This window comes from Mauremys mutica, chromosome 5, assembly GCF_020497125.1.
Source record: "Mauremys mutica isolate MM-2020 ecotype Southern chromosome 5, ASM2049712v1, whole genome shotgun sequence".
NCBI lineage: Eukaryota > Metazoa > Chordata > Testudines > Geoemydidae > Mauremys > Mauremys mutica.
The window spans coordinates 65,374,731-65,395,963 of NC_059076.1; the positions used below are offsets into that span (position 1 = coordinate 65,374,731).

Genomic DNA, 21,233 nt, shown 5'->3' on the forward strand with positions numbered 1-21,233 from the left:
AATGAAGGCAAGTTACAGGAGACAGTGAGGCTTTGTGCCTTGACAAGCCATTAGCATTCTTGTATTCCCTCCTTGTCTGTCCGCTCGTTCTGAGCTGGAATATTCCACTGGGGCATTTCTGGTGCTTTCAATAGAAGAAAGATGCACAGCCAACAGAAGTTGGTGAAAACATACTCAACAATTTCTATGATTGTAATCATACTGGCTCCACAAAACAAACCAAGTTGGCCACCAACGTCCGCTGTAATAGAAGAAAATAAATGCATGTCAGCCTAAGCATTTGGTTTAGTCTAGCAAGCAAAGAAAACCCTGCCAGGTTCAAGTACTAAATAAGCTAATTATACATAATTCATCATTTTAAAAAATTAAATGTTTATGGGAGAAGATTAATCTAATGCTTAAATGTTCAAAATAAAACCTGCAACCTAACATAACCCATTGTACAGTATTTGCAATTTTTTAAAGAAAACTTTAGTAAGCAATCATTGTCCCCAGAACTCCACTGGGGACTATGAAGCAGAATATGTCTCTTACTCCCCTTAGAGGTGCTGTCTGTGCTGCTGAGTCTTTTAATGGGACAGCAGCACATTCTTCCTAGAACCTAAGTTCTGGAAAAGTGATTGACAGTTGCTGATAGAATAAGGTGGACTTTTACTCTTGCTTAGAAATTTGACTGGAGTGTCTGGAAAAAGAATAGATTTGAAAGAAAAAATAAATAAATATTAACCAATGAATATTTACCAAGCAACTCAGACACACTCCGGGCCTTCTGCTGCCGAGTCATTTTGTAGTTCAGATCATGATATTTAATGTCAATATACACAAGATTCTCCCTGATGACAAACACACATATAGTATAATTTGACAGTATAATAAGTACTGCTGCTTATTTCTGTCATTAGCTGTATAGATAGAAATTAAATTCATACTGGAAAAATGTTACAGGAATGATAGTCGCTGTCAAAGTGCAATGAAATGAAACCAACAAAAGTGTATTTAAGATGATAATCAGGGAAAAATTCCTAGCAGTTGTCTACTAGAGTGTGGAACAGTCTCTCTTGTGAAGTGCTGGAAGCCTGTCTGTTCATGACGAGGTACAGCCAGAATTTTCCTTTTAAAACCCCTTTCATATAGTGAACTCTGCACAGGCATAGTGATCCAGCCATGCAGGGATCAGGGTCGACGACTGTATTACAGGGAGTAAGCTTGCATGGACAAGGATATTAAGCAGGGCCCAGATCCACAAGAGTACTCAGGTACCTAAACACTAAACTTAGGCACCTAAATCAGAGTTTTAGGCTACAGTGTGATCCACAAGACCAATGCTCAACTATTGCCAAATGATGCAGGTGCTAAATTTTCCACTGTAAAAGTACCTTGGTAGCCTAAGTTTTTTGCCTCTGGGAATGTGTGCTGGTATCTTGATGTCTGGTTCCCACCAAAGACTCTCACCAATACATGAACCAGGGGAAGATAGATGGAGGAGCACCTATCTCACCTGGGAGGCCCAATCTGGTAGGCACACTCAGAGGTTGCCTACCACATAGGGTCCCCTTCAAAAGTTGGCTGGAGAAGCAGGAGGAGTCACCACCTACCTCATAACTTTTAGCCCAATGGTAAGAACACTCACCTGGGATGTGTGAGACCTGGTTTCAATTCTCTCCCCCACCCACTATCTGAGAGAGAGGATTTGAAAGGGGCCTCACACCTTCCAAGTGGGTGCCCTACCCATCAGGCTATAGAGTTTCTGGCCTAATGACTCTTAACTATTTATTCAAAATGGAACAGCTTCAAAAAGTGAGGTTGAAGTAGCCCCACATCAAAATAGCCCATAGCTCAGTCGTGAGAATACAGCAACCAAACGTTTGTTTTCTGTCACTGTAGGAACTCCATCTCCCCAAGCGAGGGTAGCTATGTTGATGGTATTCTTCTGTTGATTTGGCTACGTATACATTGGGGGTTAAATTGGAACAGCATGGCACTCAGGTGTGGAGTTTTCACCCCCCTGAGCACCATAGCTATGCTGACCTAGGAAGTGTAGACCTTATCTACTGCATAAGTAGCGCCCCAATCCTGCAATGATTTATGTACATGTGTGACTTTTGTCCTCTGCCATTAGCCCTATTATTTAATTTTATACCCTGAGTAGCCCCAATGAAGCACATGGCTAAATCTTTGCTGGATTAGGCATATGGCATTACTCAGTGAGAATAAGGATATCAGGATCTGGCCCTATGATACCATGGTTAACGGGAAAGAGATTCCACATAGCTGCAAAATAGACACCTTAATCACAGAGAACATAAGAGCTCTTTCCATAATCATTGTGGATTAGAACACAAAAATAAGTGTTTCGCTTTAATTTGTCGAATGAAAATATTGTTAAACACAGATGTGGTCATGGTTTTTAATAATGTAAATTCTCTTTGGAGACTCATGATTATAAATTTTAGGTGTAACGATGTAATGTAGCTCATTCACCCACTTTCACTGAAACTCAAGTATTGGCTGCCCAAAATTTTCTTCTGCAATCTCATCAGGTGACTATTCTACACTGTACATAACATCTGATAGTAACAATAATTCCCCTGTTAATGGATCCTATTAATTATGCTTCCTAGCATTACCGAGGAGTTGCTATTGTGTATATTTGTAATAAGGCTGTAAATAGTTAACTCTACCTTTTTACATCTTCCAAAATCAATAGATCCCTACATTTGGTAATTTATGGTCTGTACTAATTAATATATTGGCTTGATTCATATTGGCTACAGACTTGGTAACAGAATAATTTTTGGTATTGTGACTTGGTTAATTGAGTAATTGCTGGTTTGTCTAATGTTTACAAACAATAAAATAATTGACAACGTGAAATACATAATGTCATTGTGGAATTTTCAATAGCTTAATATAGATTTATTTTAATAATATGCTTAATTTGCATGCCTTTGTCTGCCCTTTGTTCACGTGCAAAATACACGTTTAACCATGGTTTCAAGAACAAGAAATTCAACACTCACACAAACAATTAAGCAATTTGGATATTTTATGGGCCAAAACTTCCAAGCAATTCTTTAAAGCATCTACAGGCTTTTGTGTGTATAGTATCTGTCCATGCACCTATTCACATCCACTGCATTTTACAGTAGAGCTTCAATTACAACACCAGTGTTGTGAACTGACCAGTCAAGCACATACCTCATTTGGAACTGGAAATATGCAATCAGGAAAAAAGAAAGAAAGAAAAAGCAAATACAGAACAGTGATGTGTTAAACATAAACTACTAAAAAAAAAGTAAAAGTTAAAAAAAAAGATTTGACAAGATAAGGAAACTGTTTCTGTGCTTGTTTAATTTAAATTAAGATGGTTAAAAGCAGCATTTTTCTTCTGCATAGTAAAGTTTTGAAGCTGTATTAAATCAATGTTTAGTTGTAAACTTTTGAAAGAACAACCATAACATTTTGTTCAGAGTTACGAACATTTCCGAGTTACGAACAACCTCCATTCCCAAGGTGTTCGTAACACTGAGCTTCTAATTGTGCTTACCGATATACAAACAGTTCTATGGACTGAATTAAAGACCCTTTGACAATTGGATTCTGTATTTCCTAATGTCATGTTCTACGAATTGTTCTCTTCTTCAGACTTTTAAGACTGTACTTTTAGTAAGTAAATCCAGTAAGAATTTATCAAACAGACTATATCAAGTGCTTGCTCATGTTTTTCCTGTTGCAAATTACATTACATTAGTTAATACATTTACTAAACAGAGATCTTTATTATTGAGCTAATGTCATCTATGAGGTTATGTAGGTATGTGATATATATTATTGAACCCATTGATAAGGTAGATTTCAAAAGCTTCTGAAAGATCTCTTTCCCAAGTGAAGGTCTCCTTTTTGGAAAACTTGTATCTTATACAATATTTGGTAATCTAGTAAATAGTATTGTATTATCAGCCTTATCTACTTTTTCTTGGCGATTGATACAGCATCAAATATTATCTGAATACTCCTGTGTGAGGGGTGAATTATATTAAGCCTAATATTGATAAAACTAAATATTCGACCTGTAACCTTAAACCCAAAGCAATAGGCCCACACCCAGACAGCTCACTTTCCTCATGTTTTACAAGTACTTCTACTTTATCTTTAGGGAAAGAAAAATCCGGCTTCCACTGATGTAGGGTGAAGTTGTACCATTGACTTCAGTTGTATCAGGAGCAAGATCTCAGTATTGCCTGTTGCACAAACTCTCTTCCTGGGGGTTATGAACAGGTTTCAAGAGGATCACAACCACCACCTCTTTCTTTATGGCTAGGTGGGGGAGTTCTAAAACTTTATGGCTATAATATTTGTAATATGGGGGTCACTGCAGGGGAAAATACCTGAGACCACTAGTCTCCTAGGTTATCTAACAGATATAAAACAATAAAATACTGTGTCTTGGCCAATTTCCCATGAGAATACTTCATATCTATTGCAGGCATTGTTCTTAATATTGTATTCAAAGTAAGGTCTCATGTAACTGAACAGAGTTCACATTTTAGTCAGGCCCTGTAAATAAATCAATAAAGATGGCATCTGTAAATGATCCAATATATTCCTTGTAAAGACAAAGTTTTAAATAAGATTACCTGATATACTCTGGATTTCTCTTCAGCTTTGTGGAAAAGAATTTTAAGGCTTTTTCATTTGCAAAACTTGAATAGGTGACAGTGGTGGGATAATCTGTTTCTTCACAAGGCACAGGACAAGTGGAATTGTGGGTTCCTACTGTACATAGTCCCATTAGTTCTATTTTATCTGAAATTTCAGGAAAATGAATCAATACTATGTATGTTAAAAGGAATGTGAAGTTTGTAATATTTCGTTTTATACAAAAGAAGTTTGGGAAACTAACCAATAGAATTTAATTGACTCCAATAAATAGCATAGTCTTTATAGATGGCTCTTTATATGCGAATCCCAAAATATTTTACAAAAGTGAATATTATTATTCCCATTTTATGGAGGTGGAAACTGAGGTACAGGACTCCTAACTAACTGCCTGATTTTTTTCAAAGGTGCTCAGAACCTGCTATTCTCGCTGACTTCAGTGGGAGGCTGGATGCTCAGGTCCTTATAAACAACTTGTGCAAGACCACACAGAAAGTTCATGGTAGAGCTGGAAATGGGAACGAAGGTCTTCTGCCACTAAGGCTCAAGGCTAATCCATTGGACCATGTCTTGCTGACCTTTTATCATGGAGTTTCTCTGTGTGCAGAAGTAATTGCAGGATTGGTGTCAATGTTCTATGAGCTAATGTTTGTTAGTTCTTGATGATTACACAGTAAATCTCAGTAAGAACATTTTGTCCATTTAATATATTGCCATTTTGATAATCCAGCCTTTTTACACTATTTTTTATGTAGACACCATTCATTCTGTCTGTCTTGCACTTCTTTTATATGTTTCTACATTCCGGCATTGTTACTTGAAGTCACAGATATTCAGATCTGTATGGTCATTGTGACAATAAGTAATTCCACATGTAGGGTTGTCATTTTGTCATAGCAATTCTTAGGAAAAGTCACTGTGCTAGAAAATAGTTAAAATTGTCAAAATTATATAGATAGGATTTTTAAAAGTCTTTTATACAAATTCAGCATGGCACTGTGTTCCCTTTATGCTTCTGGAATAGCATAAAGAAATACAAGTTTACAGGATCTTCCTTGGCCCTCATAGCGAATGCTCCCACCTCCTTCCCCTACTCCAAATATAAGGTGAATTTTTCTGTAGGATGTGGGAGGTGCCAGGGAGCATGGCCTTAGCAAACTCTATTTCAGATAGTCTCATCAGTGGAGTGGCCGACCTTTGCCTCTCTAACCCCTTTCCTGTGCTAAGCACACTAAAAAGATGTAGAACAGTATCTTGCCCCCCTAAATAAACTTTAACTTTTCAATTTGGTGTAACTAACATAAACTGTGTTAGTAATTTTGGCGCTTTCTTGCCTTTTCTGCCAAGGTTAGGTGTATATCATCTATATTGTCTACATGGAGACAACTTCATGCATTCAGGGGAAATGGACTTGAAGATCTGGTAGGACTTTATTACCTCCACTGTGATCATAATATAAAAGTTGATTTCCTGGAGTAAGCCTTGGTAAACTCAACATGGATATCAAATGCGGTTCTTGTAGGGCTTTTTTAAGTAATAAATACTCGGCACTTATTAAATAGCCATATTTATTGATTTTATTTTATTTTATTTTACCATCTGAGAATCTCATATCCCAATGTGGAACTAAAGCTCTTGGTGAAAGCCTACTGTTCTAGTTCTTCATGTCACTGCTACGTTGCCTCTGAGCTCTTCTCCTATTCACCTTCCATGAAACACAAAGTTTGCTTTTTTTCTACCTTTCAATGTTCTCTTTGAAGCTTTCAGCTACTTCTTAGAATATCTACTGACTGAAATACCTTCTCCCTAAAATCCCCAAATGTCGAAGATCATGGATATTTAAGAACATGAACATTATTGAATGAATGACTCCTTTAATAGTGGTAACAAAAATCCATCCTTAGTCATAACAGATTTAATTTGAGCACCACATGTGTCTGCCACTTAGAAGCCTTCCAATAGAAGCAAAAAATTGACCTAAATGGCTTTTTCTTACACTTTCATGCTGTTGAAAATGAAGGTTCAGTTCAGGTAATGATATACAAAACAGTATTCAGAAGGTGTTTTCCAACATTTGTGAGAAATAATACACCGGCTCATCACTTGCAATAGGAGAATGCATTTTGTAAGAGTGACTAACAATTTTCTAATTCAGTGTGCACTAATCATTTGCAAGTAGAAGTGAATTACCGTGATAGTTAACAAATGCAGAACCAATTTTTGTTTTAGAAACAAACAAAAAATATGATTCCAATTTTAAAGTTTAAGTGATATAAAAGTGTCTAACTCCCTGAAAATGTATTTGGTTCCTCCTGCGAAGATATTTATTCATTCTAGTACTAGAAAGAAACAATATCTGTATAATAGTAGTAACTGCTAATTTTTGGGCTCAATATTTAAAGTACTAAGCACTTCTAATAACCAGAGAAGCAGAACTCAAGTGCAGCACCCAGGGTAGCCAGACTGGGCACTGAGTAAAAGTGTAGGGTACGGGCTAGTCATAAATCCTTCCTTCAAGGCCAAAAAACCCTTCTGAGGAAGTTTCTGCAGCACAATTGCTGGAACAGGGTGTTTGGTGAGAGGGTTACATTTACAACACCTAATATGAATAAAAGTGCTGCCATTTCAAAATACTCATGAAAACAGATTAAAAATGTCACTAACCCTCTGCAGCACTGGAAACGCCAGAGCCTTGCACTAGGGCAGAAGCCCCAATAAGGAAAGCTGTCCCTCAGTAGAAAATTGAAGCAGACTAATCTGCAGTTCCCAAACTCAGGAGATGCAGACATGAAAACAAATGGCGCAAATGAATGGATAAGCAGTCTGTGTTTTTAAAATGTAAGGTGTCATTCATAAAATGGGTAACGAGCTTTTTTTTTTCTAAAAAGACATTTATTCAATGTCCTATTGCCATTCTTCATTTTGAGACTGTCTAATGACCTGACCATATATGTTCTAGTTCAGTTCCAATGTAATATTCATTTTCTTACCAAGTTCTAGCTATTTTCTAGTGCACACTTGGAGCCTTCTAATGAACTTTTAATGAGGCTCAAAAATAGAAAAATATTAATATGTTAATTAAACTGTTACTTACAGAGTGCAGGAGAAACACAACTGTAGAATTTTTGTAGGTCACATTCTGTTCCGTTTCCTTAAAAATAGTAATAATAATAATTAAAGCCTGGAATATACAAATTCAAATTAAATACTTCACTAAAGCTAGTGGGCCAGTTTCTGCCCTCAGTTGCAATAATGTAAATACAAAGTAACTCCTTTGAAATCAACAGCTTTATTCCGCATTTTCAGTGACTGAAAGATCAGTTTGGTGCAACACTGTTCATTGTTATCAACACAATATGGCACAGAACAGAAAAACTTGGTAAAATTTAAAAATAAGAGTACATTTCATTATAGCTGTAGGTCTATCAATCCTGCCTTTTGACTTCAAGGCATCCACCCAATATATCATGTAAAACAAATATTTTAGGGAGCTATGGTCAGAAACTTCAGTTCTTAATTACATAAACAAAATGGGGGAAGGAAGTGAGGTGCGTATTATTTCTTACTATTTTGATTGATAGTTTAAGAACTATGTTTAAGGCCAGCCTAAAGACTTGGCCCCATTGAGGTAAATTTCAAAGCTCCTGTTGACTTCAGGAGAGCTATGCTTTCACCCCAGACTTATCCTTACTGGCACATCCTGCTTGGGCCAACTTGTCCCTTTCACAGCTGTTCAGAGGCAGCTGGGCTTCTTTGAGCCTTATCGCTTCAGTTTTGTTCTTGTAGATATGCTTGATCTGTAACCTCGATTTCTATATTATGTGATATGAGTTGAGCTGAGGTTCTAAGGGCATCCAGGCTGCCTGATGCAGAGCCAGGAGCCCAACCCTCCTTAGAGGGCTTCAGGTTTCCAGTTCCTGGAAGCCCTGGAGTGGTGCATCTGACCTAGAGCCACAGACCCTACAATGTTGGGGTCCCTGGCATCCTTCCAGGCAGACTTCTGACAGAATCTTGGCTGATTCAATGAAAGTTTGTTGAACTTAAGCCATTCTCATGAAACGGTTCAGGTTTCATGAACTAGCATTTTCCAACAAAATTCTTTCATCAGAAAATTCTGCCCAACTCTACTAATGAGCAAATAAGTTTACTCTCTACAGAAAAGTGGTGAATGAATAGACCAACACTTTCTAAAGTGGGTGCCTAAAGAATCAATGGGAATGAAAATGTAGGTGATGTAATTTCCTCTGCACTTAGCACTAAGGGGAATGGTCTTCTGATTTTTTTTGGAGTGTGCTAGAAAACAGGGTGGCATGGAGTTGTGAGGGTGTGTGTATGGCTAGATGAGCTGAGGTTATAAAGAAGGGATGCAATAATTGGGTTCCCTTTTCTTCAGCATTAGGAAATCCTTACCTCTTGGCACACACAGCTTCTGAAGAAGTGGGTATTCACCCACGAAAGCTCATGTTGCAAAACATCTGTTAGTCTATAAGGTGCCACAGGATTCTTTGCAGCTCAAGATAAGTGATCAGAGAGAATATACTAAATACAATGCACAGGCTATCTTCACCTTTTATATTATACATTTCCTGCTGCTGCCAACCATCTGCAGTTTAATACTGAAATAATCTGGCTTATGTAAAATCTATTTTAATGTATGTTCTTTATGATGGGTAGTCTATGTGTAAATAGTGTAAAATAAGAGCTTGAACTAGATTAGATGAAAAATCAACACTCCTTGCAATGTGTACCTCCCTGCCCTGAGGGGATGAATCTAGTCCTCTACCCAGAATACCCTTGTTGATGGCCATGGGATTCAAGAAAGTTCACTCTGAGCCTTTTGATGTTTTGATCATAACACATATATTACAGTCCTGCTAGTCCCCGTCAGCTGAGTCAACTGCTTTTGCCCCAGTGCTTTGGGGTCAATTTAAAGACCAGACAGAAGTTATTACAGGTTTGTGATGTAATCTCATTCAAGTTTTCAGGGTGCATCAGAAGGATGATGTCTGAGCAGACGTTGGGTTTAGAACTGGTCAAACCTTTTCAATGCCTTTCACTAAAACATCAAAATTTGACATGAAAAATGAAATTTAAAATATTCATTAAAACTTTATTAAATTTTTCAACCAGTACTATCTGGGTTCAGGATTCTGAGATGACTGAGCTCTCTAAATTAAAGTAAAACTTGACAAGGCAGAATATTTAAAAAGAGCCACAGAGCACCTTTTGAAGTACAAATGTAGCATGTCCCAAGAAGTACCTGGAAGCAGAAATGGCAAACATCCACACTTGTCCTGTATGTGCCTGGCCTTACATTCCTGCAAACATCCATAGGTGCTGTAGATCTTGTGGTGCTGAAGTTTGATGTTAGGATTGCATTCTCCCCAAGGGTATTCTAGGATAACTGTCTTTAGATTAAAAAATAGCATTCTTTAAAATATCCTTGTCATTATTTTAAATACAGAGCTTTATCTGATATATTGTTAATTGATGCTTGAGTAAAAGTTAAGCAGAATTGCTGTCAAAAATAAATCTCAAATTAGTAACAAAGTATAGTTTAAAAAAAACCAAACTATTTTTTAAAATAATATATCGGTTCCTCTCCTAGATCCTGATTCTGCTGTGCAATGTGATAGCACAAATCCCTGGAAGACTGGGCTTCAGTTAGGCTCTACAAGGAAGAAGGGTCCACTCTGACTGGTTTCATTGCAGGATCAGGGATTTACTTCCTCTCTAAGAACTGAGTTCAAGAGTTCGTAATAACACTAGCACCTTGAAACAGTTCAGAAAGCAGAATTTCCAGGATCAAAGCCTAAATTCAGTGAGAAGAGAATTTGACTGTTGCTCTTTTTGACTTTCTAGCTATCTTGTCCACTGATGAAGGAGAAACACAGAACTGTGTTCTTAAAGAATATTTTTTGTTTTAAAATGCACATGTATACACATTTTGTGGTTTAATGGGATAGTGGTCAAAATACTTCCTCTTTAACCCAGCTAAGCAGGTCTAAAATACCTGTCTGAAATGAATGTCCTATGGGAATGTGCCTTCAAACAGCATCCCAAGAGTGGTTAGCAGAAACACGGGGCACTAATTTTAATCCCTGCAGAAAATCCACTACCTCCATGATCTCTGTGCATATAGTATAGAAAATCTGCACTATTTTCAGGCTGGTGTTTTTCAGTAAAAAAGTATGTAAATATAGTATTGCTGGACACTGTTTTTATTGTCTCTATGACTTCCAGAGCAAATTTGCTCAGTTCACAAGTACAATTATGCTTTTTTTTTTCTAATTGCCAGTCCAGCAACACTAGCCTGGGTTCTGAAAGTCACGCTGCTTCTCTCCTTCATGCATCATTCCCATTAATAAAGATACTATTGGCCCAAATTATAGTAGTACCACTGTAGTACTAGCTTTCAATGGGTTTTCAAGGTGCAACTAAAACCAGACATACTTTGGTCTGCATCATCTGCATTACTAGTGATATGTGACTAGGAAAGAATTCAGCTTTTTACTTGTAAATGAAGAAAATTTCCTCTGGAAATAATAAATACGGAACCTTCAAAATATCAATTTTACTGTAACTATTCAGATTAGAAATGCACTTATACATTTGCAAGATAGGGAATGATACTGCTACTGATACAAATTGCTTACCTTCCGCTGGCTGATTGCAGCATGTGCATGCATACCTACTGGTGTTGATAAGCCTAAGCCATCAAAACGTGGAGGTTCTTTAGGTGAATGGATAACATAAATTATCCCAGCATCAATAAAGCCAAAAGTAGGGTCATCAGTGAATTGTGCCTGGTACAAAAAGAATTCCTTAGAAAAGCAATGGCTTGATATGTATTTACCCTGTGGGGCTTAGCTTTGTTTAAAGCTGCACCAACCATTTTGCTTGGATTTGAATCTCCAGTGACGGTGACAAATCACCTCTGACAATTAAAAAATCCAAATATAAAAGTAAATCAAATTAAATGTCCTTTGGTACCTAACGTTCCTCCTAGTTTACAAAATGATGAATTTTTCTTCTTTCCTCTCCTCTTCCTAATTTCTACTGAGGGATATTCTAAGATTCTTTCACAACCCTGAGAATCATCTCTTTACATGACAACTAGTCTTCATGTTCCAGCACATTTCCCATTATTCCCGCCAGAAGCTGCCGCTGTTGTTCCTTACACCACTTAATGAGAAATGCTAGGTGCTCAGCCGCTTCCCCTCCCCTTTTTAAAATCATCATAGATTTTCAGTTTTCTTCCTTGATGTTATTTAGAATATTTTCCTCCCCATTGGTTACATGGCAGTTTTCTGTATTTGGTGGTGGTATCTTAGGAAATCTGCCAATAGTGATCCAAGGTAACCAATTAGGGGCAAATCCTAATTGGTTCTGACTACCTGCAGCTCCTGCTGAAGTCAGTATTCAGCACCACTCAGGATTTGGCCCCAAATGACTGTGTCCTGGAGTTCTGAACAGACTTTAATGGAAAATCAAATAAGCCAGTGAATAAAGTAGAGGGCACTATCTTGAAGATGTTTTAAATTAGTTTTCATTCTCACATTACTACTTCTAGTTTTTGAAGCTGTAGCAAGTCCTGCATTTGCCCTTGGATTATTAATTTCATACAAGCCAAATGTAATGATAACCATTTGAGCAATTTACCAAGGAATGTGGTGGATTTTTCTGGCACTTGAATTCTTAAATCATGATTGGATGTCTTTCTAAAACATATGCTCTAGCTCACTTCAGAAGTAGTGGGCTTGATGCAAGAATTAATGGGTGGAATTATATGGCCTTTGTTATGCAGAAGATCAGACTAGATTAACATAATGGTCCCTTCAAGCTTTCAAATCTTTGAAGCTACAAGTTAATGGATGTTTAGGTATATATCTTATTGTGATGTATATACCTGTTTGATATCAAAAAGTAAACTTAAGCCTCTTCCAGAAACACTCACTCTTCTCCTTGCTGGAAGATCCATGTGATTAAAAGTAAAGCAGTTTCCATATTCAGTAAAGACATGTTTGAAATCCTTTAAAACAATGAAAACAAACAGAAAAGTAAAAATTGAAACAAGATAATCTAAACCTAAGCTAGTCGGTTTGGGGATGTTTTATGGGCTAAATTTTCTAAATGATCTGCTTCTGATCCTGTGAAAATGGCAATTGAGTATGTAAATCCCTGATAGAAACAGTCCTACAGTATGACATCCCTTTGACAGAAACTAACCTATGGAGTTCTGTAGAAGGACTATCATTCTCTATTAAATCTGTGGGTTACCTAGAGTAATCTTTATAGGATACTATTGGTTTTATCCCTCTTAAGTTCTGCAGGATTTCTCCATAAGGAAATGGGTGATCACTTCCAAGTAGTATAATTTTCAGTAGATGATGTTTAGTTCAGTAGCTGCTGCTTGTTTCAAGTGAAGGTATCAAGCCATAGTAAACTAGATGAGTATGGACTAGTACTTGCATATTACTGTAGTCGTATTAGGCCTGAATAGTGTGACTAAATACATTTGCTGTTTTGATTGTCTTTCATTGCTTTGAAGTCTTAGCTGCAAGGGCTTGTTGTTACTGCTAATATATTTTAAATTAGAGTCAACACAATTCTATCAGTAATTCTAAGCATGCTGTAGGTTCTCAATAAAGGTTAGGTGAAACTGAAAGATTGTTGATCTAATTTTGTTCTCACTTTACTGTAAACTGGGAGTGACTACATCTATTTTATATGAGTGTACTTCAATGGAAAGTGGGGTTAGAAATCAGGCCCTTGGTTTTGTTTTTGCTCAAAAATTCTAAAAATTTTACTTTGGCTTTCTTTGTTTAGCATCCCTCTTATTTCTGCATGTAATGTAATTAATACATTTTTCATGGGAGGAGTAAAGCCCTGACTAGCACTTTGGCATGTGCTTAATTTTAAGCACATGAGTAATCCCATTGATTAGCCATATGCAGAAACTCCTACTGAAATCAGTGGGAGTTTTATTTTGCAAATATAAGGGCTGCAGGATCAGATCTTGTGAGGCACTTGAAAGGTGGCCTTTGAAAAATTAGACTTACCCACCACAATGTAATTTGGTATAAAGTGATTCAGATTAGTCTCGTTTTGTGACTGTAGATAAGATCTATAAACAGCCTATTTTTGAGACAATATTATATTTTTGTCTCATTGTTACTCTTATGAAAAAAGCAAAAATATTACCTCCGGGTAACATGGCTGCCCAAAAAAATCACATTCTAGCAAAGTGCTGCTGTTGAGATAAAAGCCATTATTCCTTGTAAACTCTTTAATGCTGAAGTTTTGGTTTCCCTGAAGGAAATCCTTTAGCTCTTCAGAGAACTTGTTGTCAATATCAAATGCATGAAGAACTCCAGACACAATGTTCCAAAGGAAAAAAATAATACTGAGGTTGGCTACTGCATGGGCTTGGAATCTGTAAGTAGGAAAGAGAACAGTTAAAAGAGTAGCCACAGTATTTTTTCTGAAACTCTCCCTCAAACACTAATTGTCTAGTCCACCGGAATCACACCTTACTCTGCATTACAATGAATGGATAACACAATCTTGTTTTTTATAGATCAGGTTACCCTTTGTGCCTGAAAACTGAGAATGTCCTGGTGCATCAGTTAGACAGCTCCCAGTTTGGTCTGTTTACAGCAGTCTCTCTGCAGAAGAGGTTGTACCTACCTTATTCATCCACAGCTTCTTGGAGTAGAGGAGGTTCTAACCATCTTGCACAGCCGACATCCATTACCAGGAAGCCTGGTGGCAGGTAGTGGTATAAATCATGGGGGGGGGGGGGGTGTCGATCTAACTCCTAGCATCAGTTTAAAAATCCTAAAATATTATGGGGCCTAAAAACACCTTTCCCATATAAAATGTTAAATGATTCTGATGGGGATGTGAATTAGATATTTGCTGAACAGCCTTTGTAGATTTGAACTTAAGGTGTTGAACAGAGAATAATAAGCCATTACTATATGACTTGGTTCTGGGACTGCTATTTTATGCTAACACTAATATTAAAATATCCTTATACTGCACGATAATAAATGGATCAAATGGATCTTAATATCTAAAAATAGTGGGCTGAATGGGTAGAAAGATCTTATTGCAACTCAACAAAATGCTATTACTTCCTGGGTTAACTTTGGTTGTAATTTTACTTTTGAAAACACACCACATCCTAACTAAATCCAGAAATAAATAATAAAGATTGAAATGAACAGCTGGGGGTTGAAGCAAACTGACGTGTTAGTGGCCAGCTGCCATGCTCTGAATAGCTGATAAGTAACTATAACATTCTGCAGCTATAGTTACAATAATTGCATTGTACTTTTAAAGTATTTCCCACCACCCACCCTCGTCATGGTGCATATGTGATTACCCTGCCTACTTAGTTTAATAATTTTATAGTATCATCTTTTGCTTTCTAAATGGGCTTCTAGTAGTGGCATTGCATTTTCTGCAACACTACCTGCTATGGCTTTATAGCTGGAGGGACCGAGGGCCAGGGGAGCCTCAGAGATCTGAGAGTTAAACCTGTGACTCATTCTGCTGGGAGATCGGAGACAGCAAAGCTCATTTCCCCGGTGGAACATTGTGGGGAAACGCTACATGGGTTCTGAGATTGGACCTAATGGTTGCTATAGTAATGAGCCAGCAGGTTCAATATACTCTTTTAAAAAGTATCCAGCTGAATCTGAGTCAAGTATATAAATAATATTGCACTTTAAACTGATTAGGAATTATGGCTGATATTTTCAAGTGTAGGTTCCTAAAATGAGTTCCTAAATAAAAGTTACCCAGTTTTCAGAAGTGCTGAACAACCATCAACCCACTGATGTCAACAGGAGCTGCTGGGGCTCTGCACTTTTGAAAATCAGGTTTCTTCTGTGTAGGAACTTAACAAAGGATTTAGAAGCCTAGTTTTAGCCTCCCAGGCTTGCAAATTTTGGCCTCTATGTTTGGTCCCTGTGATGGGATTGGCAACAGTCCCTTAGAAAAGATTACAGGATGAGCATCTATCACCTAAATATACTCATGACCCTGTGGTTATATAATGTATGTACATTCTACCTGTCAGTAAAGTATGATTTCTGATGGCTTACACTGAGTCTGACACCTGACCTGAGAGGGATTAAAACAATCTCTTAAAATCTCTCTATTCTGTAGTGAAATTCAGTGTCAAAAATTCCCCTAATTCTGAAATGTCTTCCTCTTTAGTTAAATATTTTACCCAGAACTATGGGAAAGAGCCTGTAATCTCTGTAGAGCCAAACTCTGTTTTTCTTACTTACCTAATTTGTTCCAATAAGCCAGGAGCTGCTCACTTAAGTAAACGGAATAGGATTTGGGCCTTAATGCTGAACAACATATGATGCCGGTTGTATCCTTGAACTGTGCTCTGTGAGCGGTCAGATGTATTGAGGGCAGTAAAATATTTAAAATGTTGCTCAGGAATTTCTTCAATTCATTCAACGTCCACTAGCAGCATGAAACTAACTCCCTGTCCACCGGGTTGAAAATTGACTGTAGCCTGTCCCAGTGTTTTGTTTTATTTGAATAGGTGTTCTGCAGAATAATGATACATTTTAGGACATTAAAGAGATCTGTTATTGCAGCATGCATTTGATGTATCTTACCTGTTCAAGTTACAAAAAGTCACAGCAGGGAACTCAATGTTTTCCACATACTGAACTATTATTGAAGTTGTGGTTGGCCAGCTGAAATAATTGGTGAATCGATTCCAGATTTCTGAAGCGACAATGATGATAGAGCCCAGGACCACTAACATCCACAGGACCTTTCGTATCTTGCTCTGGGTTTGGATAATATTGTGCACTCCATGGAATGAAGTGGACATGGCAAACTCATGGTCAAACTTCTTTCTTTCTTCCAAAGAAGGCAATGGTTTCCTTGTTAAGTATAGCCTTATCTTTTCCAGCAATCCTTAACATTGGACAAGATGAAGAGTTAGCAGTAGTTTTTGTTTTTTTTTTAATTTTTAAAGGGTAGTGGTTTAAATGTTACATTAGACAGAAGTTCCTCATGAAACAGGCTTCTAATGCCCCTCCAGAGAGGAGTTTATAACCAGCTGGTATGTTGTTTCTAAAATAGAAAGCTCCCTCCTGAAGGTGTTTTAGAATTCCAAGAGAATTGTACATTAGAAGATTAGCTGAGTCTATCCTGAACATCCATTGCAATCAGACAGTGATTGATCCTTGGCAACAGCAGAACACAAAATAGCATATCCTTATAGTTTTTTAACTATAGTCCTTTAAGATAAACTAACAGTCTCTTTAGCTTGGCATGTCATGACAAAGGCTTAATGGAGAGATATTTTAATAAGGGCTTAAATCTGCTGAACGTTGCACACCTACTATGAGATGCTGAGCAGTTGGAGCTCCCAGTAACTTCCTATTAACCAGGTAGGGTCAGGCCTTGAGTCTTACAAATGAGCTAAAAGGGGAAACAATATTTTTTAAATAACTTTCACTCTCTCATTATTGAATGTTTGAGGACAAAAGCTAGAGGGCTACAACCTCAAAGGTTTGAGATAACCAAGAAAAATTCATGTAGAGTTATAGCATGGTTCCAAACCTTTGAAGCAGAGAGGTTTTATTTTATTACCCCAAGGGGCTTTTTATTGGTTTTAAAATAGTTGAAGAGCTACAGAAGTGCATATAATAAAGAACTTGAAATATAGTAGTTACACAGAATGCTTAGTGTTGAACCATCCTTTGAGGTTTTTGAATAGAGCCTTCTACCTCACAACATCAAAAGGAGAGAATTTTAACAATGACCATGTATAACAAAGCCCTAATAGGATCAACAGTTTGGCAAAGTGCTTTAGTTAACGGTGGTTATATGGAGGATATTGTATCCTAGTTTGTCATGTAAAAAACAGAACAATAGTAACCCAAAGAAGCTTCACCTAGAAATAATATTGAGGATCTAAGAATAGGTGATTCCTTCAGCCCAATTCTTAACAGCTACTAACTGCCCCCCGCCCCCCTCAAAAAAACCCATCACAACCAACAAACCACCCATCCATCCACACAAACCTTATTTTAGCAGGAAGTAGGTTCAATAGTTTTGCAGCCTATTTAGGGATAGTGTTATCCCTAATAGAGCCACACAAAGCAAGCAATGGGGTGTAAGGCCCCCCTCTCCTAATGCCTCTCTGTGGCCACATTAAGGCTACCTGAGATTTGGATGGTTCCTGTGCAGAGCTCAAGGGCTAGATCCTAGATTCACCCACTCCAGAGGGCAAGTGGTCATGGAGGATGGAGAGGGGTGAGAAATGGGTAGATTCTGGATTCTGCCATTAACCTGTGGTGGCTAACAGAGTTGGCTGGGCCAGCAGCAGGAAGTGAGCTGCACCCTTTCAGGAGTTGCAGTTAATTACTGTTTCAACCCCAGAGGAAGAGTGGGGCATGGAAGAAATTGTGACAGTTGCAATGCCTCCTAGATCTCTTTCTGAAAAGTGCAGCTGTGTGTTTTTCCCCCATATTCAAGGCTGAGTACAAAAAGAAAAGTCTAGGTCTTTATCTTGTCTAAAGGCTAATATTTTAGTCTGATCCTAAAAAAAATAAAAGTCACTACTCCACATCTTTACATCTTCTGGTAGTACTCCTGGACTCAACCATACATATTCTGGCAACTGTTTGCAGGATTTGGCAGTGTTGGCAGGGCTATCATAAGCAAGCAACACTGGCCTGACTCTGATCCCATTGAAATCATTGTTAAAAATTCCATTGCCTCCAACAGAAGTAGAGTTAGACCAATGCTGAGTTCTTTTGAAAATCCCACCTTAAATGTTTATTTGTGTAGCACCTTGTTATTCCCAAGGCTCCTCAAATACTTTTACTGGTCTGAGCTAAATCTTGTCACAAGGCAAGGAACCCATCTTACCCTACATCACCCCTACGCAAGCAGCCAGGCAGAATCTCTCTATGGAGCTCAAGTGAATTTCTTGGAGAGATGTCCAGCTGACATATGGGACTTCAGACCTCACCACCACAGTTAAGTGGTGGTTTAACTTCTCCCCAAGTCACCTTACATGTATGTTGCAATTGGTATCAGAGGAGCAGATCCAGCTACCACTCAGCATAAGCAAAGTGCATTCATAGCATGTCTGTATCTGTTTCTCCCGGGTCACAATAAGCAATCCAGCCCGGCTGAGCCCGCAAAGGAGTATATCATATGACAGACATACTCTTACAAAACTCAAGATAGTTTATTCAGCAAAATAGTGCTTTATATGGCATGTGAAAATATGTAACATGCAGTTCCAGTACCATACATCATAACTACAATAAGCACACATAGTACTGCATGTATTCATGTAGATACTTTTGTAATAATATATGATGTTACCAAGTATCTTAGAGCCTGCTCTTTCAGCCCTATCTCATCATGTGAGTAAGGGTTTCAGGACTGTCTTTATGTCCCTTACAGATTTCTCATGAAAATAGTCTAATTTTAGAACACTATGGTAACCAAGCATCCTACAGTAATGTCTAAATATGTTAGAGCAACCTGCCTGATCATATATTTGCAATGTGAATATTTTCATTTGCGATGTATTGAAAGGAAGTAGCAAGTATGTAATTCAGCACAGGTAATGTGTTTTGAGATTTGTGTCTGAGTGTATGAAACAACATAAGTGCTAATGGTATTTAACTAACGAAATAATGGAATGGCTGATATGGGGCTCAATTAATAAAGAATTAAGAAAGCAATAAAATTAATGCCAATTGACATGAGTTTATGGAAAGTAGGTCCTGGCTAACCTGATATCCTTTCTGATGAGATTACAAGTTTGGTTGATACAGGCAATAGTATTGATCTAATAGACTTCTATGAGGCTTTTGACTTGGTACCACATGACATTTTTATTAAGAAACTAGAACGATACAAAATCAACATGACTCATATTAAATGGATTGAACAGTGGCCCACTGATAGAGCGCAAAATATAATTGTAAATGGAGAATCATCATAAGGAGGGTGTCTTTCAAGAGAGGTCCTGCCAGGACGGGTTCTGGGATGTATGCTATCTAGCATTTTTATCAATCACTTGGAAAAAAACCCCATAAAATCATCATTGGCAAGATTTGCAGATGACACAAAGATTGGGGGTGTGATACGGAATGAAGAGGACAGGTCACTATACAGAGAGATCTGGAACAATTGGTAAGCAGGGCCCAATTGAACAATCTGAGTTTCAATATGGCCAAATGTAAGATCATACATCTAGGAACAAAGACTGTAGGCTATACTTACAGGCTGGAGGGACTCTATTCTGGGCCATTGTGACTCTGAAAAAGACGTCAGCATCATGGTGGAGAATCAGCTGAACATGAGCTCCTAGAGCAATGCTGTGGCCAAAAGGGTGAATGTGATCCTTCGATGTATAAAACAGGTAATATTGATTTGCAATAGAGAAGTTATATTATCTCTGTATCTGCCAATGGTGCAACTGCTACTGGAATACGTTGTCCAGTTCTGATGTCCACACCAAGCAGGATGTTGAAAAATTGGAGAGGGTTCAGAGTAGCATGATTAAATGATTGGAAAACATGCCTTATAGTGATAGAGCTCCTTGAGTCTATTTAGCTTATCAAAGAGAAGAAATGATTTGCACACACTCAAGAAGTACCGACATAGAGAACAAAAATCTGATAATAGAGATTTCCTAAATTTAGCAGACAAAGGTGTAAGATTTAATGGCTGGAAGTTAAAAGTAGACAAATTCAGACAAGAAATAAGGCACATTTTTAATTGTGAGAGTAATTAACCATTGGAGTAACTTTCCAAAGGTTGTCATGGATTGTCCATCACTGGAAAATTTTAAAATCAAGATTGGATGTTTTTTTTAAAGGATACTTTCTAGTTCAACTATAGGTATTGGACCTAAAGCAGGAATTAATTCAGGGAAATTGTGTGGCCCATGTTATGCAGGAGGTCAGACTAGATGATCACAATAGTCCCTCACTCCTGGCCTTAAAATCTACCAATTCTTAAATACTGCCATCACTTATAGGGGGCATTGTTTAGTTAAAAGTGTAGCATTAAAAGATAAGTTATTACTACTTCTAAATACATATTTCCATTTGTCACACTCATTATGGGTATAAATTTTCATTACATGGTTTGTTTCTCTCCTTTTTTTTGGGTATTCTCAACATACATGAATAAAACTTTGGAGCAAGCTTCCAAATTAAAGGAGATTATTCCCCACCCCTATTTTGGTTAAGGCAAGTAAAGGTAAAGTATAAGCTAATGTATTACAAGATTTCTTGTTACATACCTCTGGCATCAAATCCAATACATTTCCTAAACTGCTCCATTAGGCTGTTCGTAGTTTCAGAAGGGAGGAACAAGTACATAAAGCTTCCTTTTCATTGTTGATCACTGTTAGTTAATGGCTTTTATAGAAAACTAAAGGGGTGGGTATATTAGATGTCACACTGCACTGGGCAATTTGCCTGCCTGCGTTGCTATGCTTTGCTTTCTAAATAACATGAGCTGCAAAGTAAAAGAAAAGATTAATTTTTATGGCA

The 21,233-nt window shown here is 37.6% G+C and overlaps 1 protein-coding gene across 1 annotated transcript; it reads right to left on the reverse strand.

The window, feature by feature from the left end:
- Positions 1–50: 50 nt before the first annotated feature.
- On the reverse strand, positions 51–21,020 carry ASIC5 (acid sensing ion channel subunit family member 5). Its single transcript, XM_045019650.1, has 10 exons — positions 20,981–21,020; positions 16,308–16,614; positions 13,864–14,095; positions 12,569–12,691; positions 11,316–11,465; positions 9,920–10,067; positions 7,754–7,810; positions 4,638–4,806; positions 742–833; positions 51–241 (listed from the first exon to the last, which is right to left on the reverse strand). The coding sequence occupies exons 1-10, from the start codon at positions 21,018–21,020 to the stop codon at positions 51–53; spliced, it is 1,509 nt and encodes a 502-aa protein (XP_044875585.1).
- Positions 21,021–21,233: the final 213 nt, after the last annotated feature.